Below are 10,035 nucleotides of genomic sequence, written 5' to 3'. Positions count from 1 at the left end.
GCGCAGTGGATTGGGGCCTTGAGTCTCTACGATTCTAAGAGAGGACGCGGATCGCACGCACGCAGAGCGAATACAATACTACACACAACAGGCTGTATCACTCATTGCTTGACTCTTCCTTTCCCTCACCTCATTCCCAATTTCTTACTTTCTTCTTCTCTTCCTTTTTGTACAGACTGCCATATTCGCGCACAAAAAAGTAATTTCTTTCCTTTCAACGAAAGTTCATTTTACATTAGTTGGTTGTATATTTCTTTTTTTAAATTTATTTATTATTCCGGGAAATCACGCAAATCCCCAACACAACAACAAAAAAAGAAAAATACAAAGAAAACAAAAACAAAAACATGTATTATGATCAACCTCCAGCCCCCCCCCAATACATGAACTTTTGTTTCAAGCAAAATAACAGCGAGTATTGTGTGAGTGACAGAGAGAGAGAGAGAGAGAGAGAGAGAGAGAGAGAGAGAGAGAGAGAGAGCGAGAGAGAGAGAGAGGGAGGAAATAGCTGCAGTAGGCAGACAAGCTTGAACCTGTAACATGAAAGAGAGGAAAAGGAGGTGAAAAAAAAGCTAACCCGCTAGCTGTCACGGCCACGACGACTTATGACGTTAAAAACGTACCTTGAGATTGCTAGGCATATGACTTGCAAAAATCTCGACGAAAAAAAAAAAATTGACCCCTTCTTGCAAAAACGGTCTATTTGATCAGTAAAGGATTTATCTTTTTGGTTAATTTTTAGATATTTTTTATCCGAGAGATTGATCTTTTTCGCGATACCAATTTTTTAACGGCCCGATGCGTCTGCCAAAAGATTTCTCACACACACACACACACACACACACACACACACACACACACACACACACACACACACACACACACACACACACACACACACGCATACACACATTTTCTCTTTTATGCACAAATAAAATGATAATCAAGAACATGCAGTATAAGCACCGGGAGAGATCCGGGTATAAAACTACGCCAAGGGCCGTGATCCTTTTTTTCAGATGTAAAGATGGGGGTGCGTTTAACGAGCTAAAAAGTGAAGATGGTACGACAACATAAAATAAGCGAATGAGGAAAGACTTACCGAGCTTTGGATAGTCGTGGTGATTACCAAAACGGTCCCTGCGTCGATATTCACCTGATCGAAATAAAGAATACATAGATAAAATTATCTCGTTCACAACTTTGGCAGAAGGCGAGCGAAAGTTGTAGAAAAATATTCGGACTAGACGAAATTTTAGCCAGACTAAAACAAGATGGATGCCAAAGGCATAAAGGGGAGATAATTCTCTATACTTTTGTGACTAACAACACAAAGTTAAATTTTTGTGGAGGCAGAAACAAAATAGTTGCAAATGGTATAAAGGGAAGTTATTATTCCTGCTTTTGTGCCACTAGTCTCGCTCCTAGACAAGGTTCAAAAGAGAGTCGCCAACCTGATAGGTCCTTAACTGTCATCTAAGGTTCAACCTCCGTCCCATTGACGAAATTTTGCATCCCTCTGCCTATTCTACAAGTATTTTAATGGTGAATGCTCTGGCGAACTGCAATCACTTGTTCCCCCTCGACATAAATACCACAACAAACCCGACAAGCAGCTAAATCCCACCCCTACACAGTAGAGATCCCTAGATGTAAGAGAGCTTTCTACTCCAGACTAGACTTTGGAATTCCCTCTCCGGGTCCCTGCTTCCCCAACTGTACTGACATGCAGAAATTCAAGTGTAACGTGAACCGACATCTTTCTTGGTGAAAACATGGACATAGTCAACGAAATTGAAGGAAAGTATTAAAAAAGGGTCTTGGGGCAGGAAGCTTTTTGTGGGGAAGAATTTATCTGGAAGACTGTAGGGGGTGGTAAAGAATAAGGGTGAATTTGAGGGAGAAGAAGGGGGTTGTGCCCGTTATAGTGCAACCAATGAGAGGAAAAGGAGAATAAAATAATAAAGCACACACAGACACACATGAACACAATCATTAGATCGCATATGCACGCGATAACACGGATATCCAGGTTCACACATACACACAATATGCGCACATGCATATGCATTCTAGCAGAGTCCACCGGGGGGGGGGGTCGATCTATGGGGGGGAGAGAAAACAGGGTAGAAAATAAAATGAAAGGATGAAATGTAAAATTGAAGTGGGGGAGATTTTAAGGGAATTATTTAAAGTTAAGTAATTTCAAATTTACCATATTTGAATTTAATTTTATGTCTACTAAAGGAGACTAGTTCGCTTTTTGAATTTATTATATTATTACTTGGGGGTAGTAATTATTGTTATAGCTGCAGATGTGACATGACGTAGAGTCTGGGGTGTAGGATTTAACTTTTTATAGAATAGTCAATTTAATTGAAAAAAAGAAGTTTAATTTAAGTTTTTTTTATTTAAGGTAGTTAACGAAGTTCCTTGCTTATTATTGTTTTGCTTGTTAAAGGAAGATATTCTTGTCTTAATTAGAGTTGATGTGGCACCGATATGTGTGTATTTTATGAGATGGTCGTAGCCTATTATTAGTTTGTTGATTTGTATTGGGGCTTGAGGTGGAGGGTATGGTTTAAATTTTGTTCAATGGGATGAGTGCAAGCTGGATTAATACGTGTAGGAGTATTGTTTAGGGGGGTTATCAGTGTTATTAGTGTTGGGATGATTGTAGTGAGAATTATTATTATTATTATTATTTATTATTATTATTAGTAGTAGTAGTATTAGTAATAGTAGTTATTCGGCTGAATGCTTACTTCACTTATTGGATCAGTGATTCTAACAGATGGAAGATAGGGTGGGGGGAAAGAAAATGTCGACAGAATAGTAGAGTCATTTGTGAGGGAATTTCAAGGTAGCTCTGTTATTGTTTAAGAATATATAACATCCATATGGAGGCAATCATTGTTGAGTGGGCATTTAAGCTTGTTATTACAGTTGCAATTGTTTTTGGTTTAATTGGGGAATGGATTTTTTGTACAGATTTGATTTTGTTGATTGTTAGATGTTAAGATCCTTTGTTCTAAATTAGGCATAGTTGAGTAAGAGATCCTTATACAGTTTTTATTAAACCTAATATCTGTAGCATTTTTTAGTTTACTGTATCGAATAATCCTGTAAATTTAATTCTACAACTTCCTTATATATATATATATATATATATATATATATATATATATATATATATACACGTTTTGTGGTTTAATTTTAGATTCTGGAAAAAACAACATATAGAGACATATATCCGATTTAAAAATTTATTGCTTGACAAAAAGAATATATAGAAAGGGCTATTTTAATTTCCTTAATCCATTGATTTTCAACAATGGCTCATATCATCAGAGGAAATGTAATGCAGTTAGGAAAATGTTCAGCTGCGAATGGACGCTATTTTGCTTTTCAGCACGAAACATATATGGCTCTATTCTTAAATATTGAGCTTTTCCTTTTTGGCTAGGATCTCCTTGAAAGTATTACTTCAAGTAATATCGATCAGGATTTTTTATCTGAATTCTATCAGTGTCTTATCTCGCTTATACAGTGATGATCATATTTATTGGCACGGTAAAATAAAAGTTAAATTTTGTCTAATAAATTCTAAAAAAGGGATTAAATTAAAGAAAATAACAAAGTATATTATGTATTTTTAACTGGCCTTTCCGATGCAGCAATCGGATTTTAGAAAAAATAAATAACAAAGGAACAACAAACATAATTGCAAAAAACCCTTGTTCAAAATTATTGGCACGGCTTTGTTTTTCTTTTAGTATCAATATAATATCAATCAATTTCCGGTTTACGTGCTTTCTGAACTTTTTTATAGCCATATTATGCTTGTTTAACGCTAATTCAGTGAATAATTTTTTTCAGATAATTTTTAGATAGCGATTTATTTAAACTATTATAAGTGACTAAATTATAATTTTCAATCGCCATGGTTAAAACCAAGGAACACAGCGAAGACGTCAGGAAGCTTGTTGTAGCATGCCATACCAATGGGGAGGGCTATGATAAGATTTCAAAGAAGCTAAACCTTCCCAAATCCACTGTTAGAGCCATAATAAACAAGTTCAAATCGCAAGGCCACGTTATGAGTTTAGAGGGTAGAGGGAGAAAAAGGATTCTTTCCCCAAGAGATGAACGGAAAATTGTTCGACAAGTAAAACAAAACCCAAGGATCTCTGTTGGGGAGATTGTTGATGAACAGAGCACCTCTGGAGTGAATGTATCTCGACATACAGTTGGTAGAGTTTTGAAGAGAGCTGGTTTAAAAGCATGTCGTCCGAGAAAGACTCCCTTATTGAAGCCTATGCACCTGAAAGCAAGACTAGCCTTTGCAAAACGTCATATTGATAAAGATGTTGCATTCTGGAAACGTGTTCTATGGACTGACGAAACGAAAATAGAGTTATTTGGCCATAATAAAGTGTCTTATATTTACAGAAAATCTGGCGAAGCTTTCCTGCCTAAGAACACCATACCCACAGTGAAGCACGGTGGAGGCAGTTTGATGTTTTGGGGATCCTTTGCTGCCTCTGGACCAGGGCGACTTGTTAAGGTCACAGGTAGCATAAAAAAGGAAGATTATGTTAAAATATTGGATGAAAACCTGAAAGACTCTGCTAAAGAGCTCTCACTTGGTCGTCGTTGGTGGTTCATGCAAGATAATGACCCAAAGCATTCGGCTAAACTGACTAAGAAATGGCTTGAGGACAATCATATTAATGTTTTGGAGTGGCCATCACAAAGCCCAGACCTTAATCCAATTGAAAATTTATGGAGAACATTAAAATTGAGGGTAATGCAAAGGAAGCCTAAGAATCTTATTCAATTGGAGGATTATTGTCAGGAAGAGTGGGCTAAAATTACTACTGAAGAGTGCAACAACTTGGTTGTAAACTATGAAAAGCGACTGAGGAAGGTAATCAAAGCCAAAGGCTATACAATTGATTATTAAATAAATCGTGCCAATAATTTTGAACAAGGGTTTTTTGCAATTATGTTTGTTGTTCCTTTGTTATTTATTTTTTCTAAAATCCGATTGCTGCATCGGAAAGGCCAGTTAAAAATACATAATATACTTTGTTATTTTCTTTAATTTAATCCCTTTTTTAGAATTTATTAGACAAAATTTAACTTTTATTTTACCGTGCCAATAAATATGATCATCACTGTATATATATATATATATATATATATATATATATATATATATATATATATATATATATATATATATATATATATATATATATATATACGTATATATTTTTATACGGAAAATAATCAAATATTTTTCAAGTTTTGATCAAATGACATAGAGTTGTTTTTAATTCTTTAATTTTCGATCTTTCTGCCAATTTTGCAAAATTGTTGGAAAAATTATCGTATGTTCCGGCACTCTTGATTGTCGCAGAACTTTAATTTTGTTCCGAAATAATTATTATGACAACTTTTTGAAAAGATAAATTAAGAAAAATATTTACAAAACAAATCAAATTAGCGATAATTACCATAAACAAATTAAACATTTCAAAACAATAAGCATATATATATATATATATATATATATATATATATATATATATATATATATATATATATATATATATATATGTATATATACATATCTTAGGTTGAGGATATTGGGAAGTAATATACAAATTACCATTAGCGCATAAAGCGATGCTCTTTGTGTAAACAAATTGATCTTAGGTTTTTGGACAATGTCAAAACTTTGTTAATTCACTGCCCGCATAGCAGCAGGCAAATAGCGCAACGGTTATAATATATATATATATATATATATATATATATATATATATATATATATGACTACTTCATTTAATCACATTAATTAATATATGAAGGATAATTTTATGCGTAAACTAAGAATTTATTTTGACAGTGCTCATTACATAGGTAGAGTTAGGTAGTAAGTAAGAAATATATATATGCCATATATATATTTTTCTTACTTACTATATATATATATATATATATATATATATATATATATGTGTGTGTGTGTGTGTGTGTGTGTGTGTATAAATCAATAGAGAAAGGAAATAACGATATTAAACTATGTACTAAAATATATTCTGTTTGCCTGTTTCTCAGCTGACTACGACTTGGTTGTCTTCAAGTCCAACATAAACAAATTCTTGATGAACCGCCCTCTTACGTAATCCAATCTACCAAATTTCCATTACTAACGATTACTACGATATTATTTCATTGATTACTGTACACTCAATAACCGTTATCCTCGTGTGGCCTTCAGGCCTTGATAAGTGGTGTCTCCTATGTAAAAAAAAGATAAAGGAGGATTATAGCTTCGAATACCATGGTATAAAGAGTCCCCACGTACCATACCCGCTTATTGAATATATGCATATATATATATATATATATATATTTATATATATAAACATAAAGTTATGAGCAAGGCCCGAGCAAAACCAGACTGAATTGTGAGTATATATACAGTTTTGGCCCAGAATCATAATCAATGAATGAATCTATCTATCTATCTATCTATCTATCTATCTATCTATCTGTCTGTCTGTCTGTCTGTCTGTCTGTCTCTGTCTTTGTCTCTGTCTCTGTCTCTGTCTCTCTCTCTCTCTCTCTCTCTCTCTCTCTCTCTCTCTCTCTCTATATATATATATATATATATATATATATATATTGAAATTGGTATATTTTGGCAGCATTTTTTCATTCAAGCAAATATTATTAAATGCAACGGAAACACTTTGTTTTATGATCCTTTTTTTTTTTTAAATTTTTCGAATTTTTCGTATAATCTTTTTTGTATCAAAATCAAAAATATTAATAAAAGTTCCATAGTTGTTGTTGTCACGAGCGCTTTCGATTCGTCCACGAATCATCATCAGGTGTTGAGGTAAAGGCGCGAAGGAGCGAAAATAAGAATTAAAAGTGAAAGCTAAAATATACAGTAAACGACGATATGTTAAAATATGTAGAGTCGATGGAAAGTCGATTAATATATATATATATATATATATATATATATATATATATATATATATATATATATATATATATATATATGTGTGTGTGTGTGTGTGTGTGTGTGCGTGTGTGTGTGTGTGTGTGGTAAGAAAAGCAGTCCGAGTAATTGGAAGAATACAAGTTAGCAAGCCTCATTCCGAAACATGAACGGCGATAGTTACTCCCTTCCCGTAACCCCTCACTGCTTGGTATTGGAAATTCTAATCAGAAGGTTCGATAGAATTGCAAGATGATTCAAACATTCAATTGGATATTTTTTCTTGATTCTTGCCAAAACACCCGCCAAAAAAAAAAAATAACCGATTCCGAATTTCGATTGACATTTTTTTTTACGACAAATCGATTACTAACGTCAGTATAGTTGATTGGCAGAATAATTCTTTTGTTTTTTTTATTACCCCCCCATACATGAAAAAATAACATAAAAACCTGAATAGATCTCTCCCAAGACAACATTAAACAACTTCACGAGGCATGATTTAAGTAGACACATACACACACAAGGGAACAGCGAGGATACTAAAAAGAGCTCTCGGTTGGTTTCAATAAAAAGCAGAGCCATTTTGGCAGCTGGTTTGGCTGCCCTGTACACAGCGTTGCAATCTTCAAAGGAAGAAAATGAATAAAAGAGACGCACACACACACACACACACACACACACACACACACACACACACACACACACACACACACACACACAAACACACACGATAAAATTGTCGACATAGAAAAGATGATATAATTCTATTTCCTTTTGATGTAAACCGATCTTTTTTTTTGTTGCCGACCATTTATTAGTTGGCCAGTTGTGTACAAATCTGAAGATCGATAGACGAAGTGTATCATGTCTGAAAGTGATACAATCGGAGATGCGCCGCTGTACAACTCATGCTTTCTACCGATTTAAGTTATGGCAACAGGATCATTGGCAGCACTATCAAAATGCATCGCTGAATTGCCACGAATAAAACGGATGTGCCCAGGGTGATAAAAACATATATATGGAGAACCAGGTGCCCAACGCTGGTATACAGCACCATATCTCAAAACGTGGCAGAAGGTGTGTGGTACCACCCCTAACCAGTGCCAGGGACAACTGGATCCGACGGCTTAGGGAATCGAGTTTAAATTCCCGGGGTCCTACGCTCTTCAATTGCCTACCACGTAACATCAGAGAGATCACGAACTGCAAAACAGAATCGTTCAAGTCGGCGCTGGATACCTGGCTGAAGTCTGTACCAGACGAACCTCAGATCCCCGGTTATACCGCTATGAGACGCAGTGAATCCAATAGCTTAGTCCACATGCTTGTCTGTGTAAAGAGGGACAGCGAAACGGTGCAGCGGTCTATTGATTCGACGCCGCCTATACCGTCCCAACTGGAGGCCGCTTGCCGCAGTGACCTTGGAGGGCTCTGACCGCCGAAAGACATCACAAAAAAAAAAAAAAAAAAAAGTTTCCGGCCACGGTTATGGTCTTTGGTGTGGTTTTAAGTGAGAGCCACATCATGCCACCTCACATCTTCGAAGTCAGCTTAAAAGTCAACACTAAAGTGTACTTGGGTGTGCTGAAGAGTGCGGTGATCCCCTGGTGCAATCAGATGGCCGCTGGCAGACTCGGGTGTGGCAGCAGTACGCGGCACCGGTCCACAAGCCCAAAGAGACCCAGGCTTGGCTTCTCTCACTGACCCCTTCTCCCGCAACCTCGAATCCGATGGTCTACTTCGTTTGGTCATACGTCGAGAACATCACCAACATGACCTCCCACAACACCAAAACCAGCCTTATCGCCGCCATCTGCCAAGTATTCGTCGAGCTCCCGCCGGCGCTTGTAGAAAAGGCATGCTCTCTGTTCCAGACCCTTATCAAGGCGATGATTGAGGTCGAAGGCGGCTACATTGAAAAGATGTCAGCTCTACTACATAATCAAGTTATCTGATTTGATTTTGTCAATAATTGTGAAGTTATCAATCAGGTTTTGGTAAATTTTCAGATTAGGTCCGACTATGCTGAATACGAAAATCGCATTGAAATCTTGCAGAACTAATTAGCTATCGAGATATAAAAAGTTGTATCATGCATTGTATTCTTTGGCGGCCATCTTATTTACGCGTGCGCGCGACATAAAGAAATCTACTCATCTATGACTGACACTGCGCGCGCGTAAAAAAGATGGCCGCCAAAGAATACACGCATACATAAATGTATATATAGAAAGAGGTCTGTGGTTTACTATAAACTTTCTACGCAAATATTACGCAATATTAAATCATGTGGAATGTCTGCATGAATATAATTATACGTACGAAGTTAACTAAAGATGAACATCCTACAAGAACCCGAAAAAACAAACTAATATGAATGAATAAAAATGAATGTTTAAAAGAATATGCAAATTAGCTAGATCTTTTGCAGATGAATGCAATTCCACGACCCATATATAACAAAGTTGCATTTTCTTTTTAAATAATTAGAAAAACAGATTTTTAATATCAATACTCAAAAAATTATAGGAGTGTGTATGTATGTATGTATATATATATATATATATATATATATATATATATATATTACAGAGAATCAGAATAGCATCAATACCATCAGTTTCAAATCCAAGCAACAGTCGTTTGGTAGGCAACATTTTTTATAACAAATATATATATATACGCATACATAAATATATGTAGAAAGAGGTTTTTGCTTACTATAAGCTTTTTACGCAAATATTACATAAATATAAATCATATCAAACTAATATGAATGAATAAAAATGAATGTTTAAAAGAATATGCAAATTAGCTAGATCTTTTGCAGATGAATGCAATTCCACGACCCATATATAACGAAGTTGTATTTTCTTTTTAAATAAATAGAAAAGAGGGGTTTTAATATGAATATCAATACACAAAGACCCCATATATATATATATATATATATATATATATATATATATATATATATATTCAAGCAAATATTATTAAATACAACG

The 10,035-nt window shown here is 35.1% G+C and overlaps 1 protein-coding gene across 2 annotated transcripts in view; it reads right to left on the bottom strand.

The window, feature by feature from the left end:
- The window catches only part of LOC145268836 (neuronal acetylcholine receptor subunit alpha-4-like), a 156,834-nt gene that overhangs the window by 92,745 nt on the left and 54,054 nt on the right, over nucleotides 1–10,035 (bottom strand). Inside the window, exon 2 of one of the 2 annotated variants that reach the window (XM_080124502.1) lies at nucleotides 1,103–1,156. The exons of the other annotated variant lie outside the window; for it this stretch is intronic. Coding sequence (XP_079980628.1) covers nucleotides 1,103–1,156 — 54 coding nt within the window. The remainder of the gene's footprint in view (nucleotides 1–1,102; nucleotides 1,157–10,035) is intronic. 2 annotated transcript variants of the gene reach the window in all.

Source organism: Euprymna scolopes, chromosome 44 (genome assembly GCF_053919585.1).
Source record: "Euprymna scolopes isolate OS-2025 chromosome 44, ASM5391958v1, whole genome shotgun sequence".
NCBI lineage: Eukaryota > Metazoa > Mollusca > Cephalopoda > Sepiida > Sepiolidae > Euprymna > Euprymna scolopes.
Note: the sequence above shows the minus strand (reverse complement) of the source record. Positions and strands in the feature narration are given on the sequence as shown.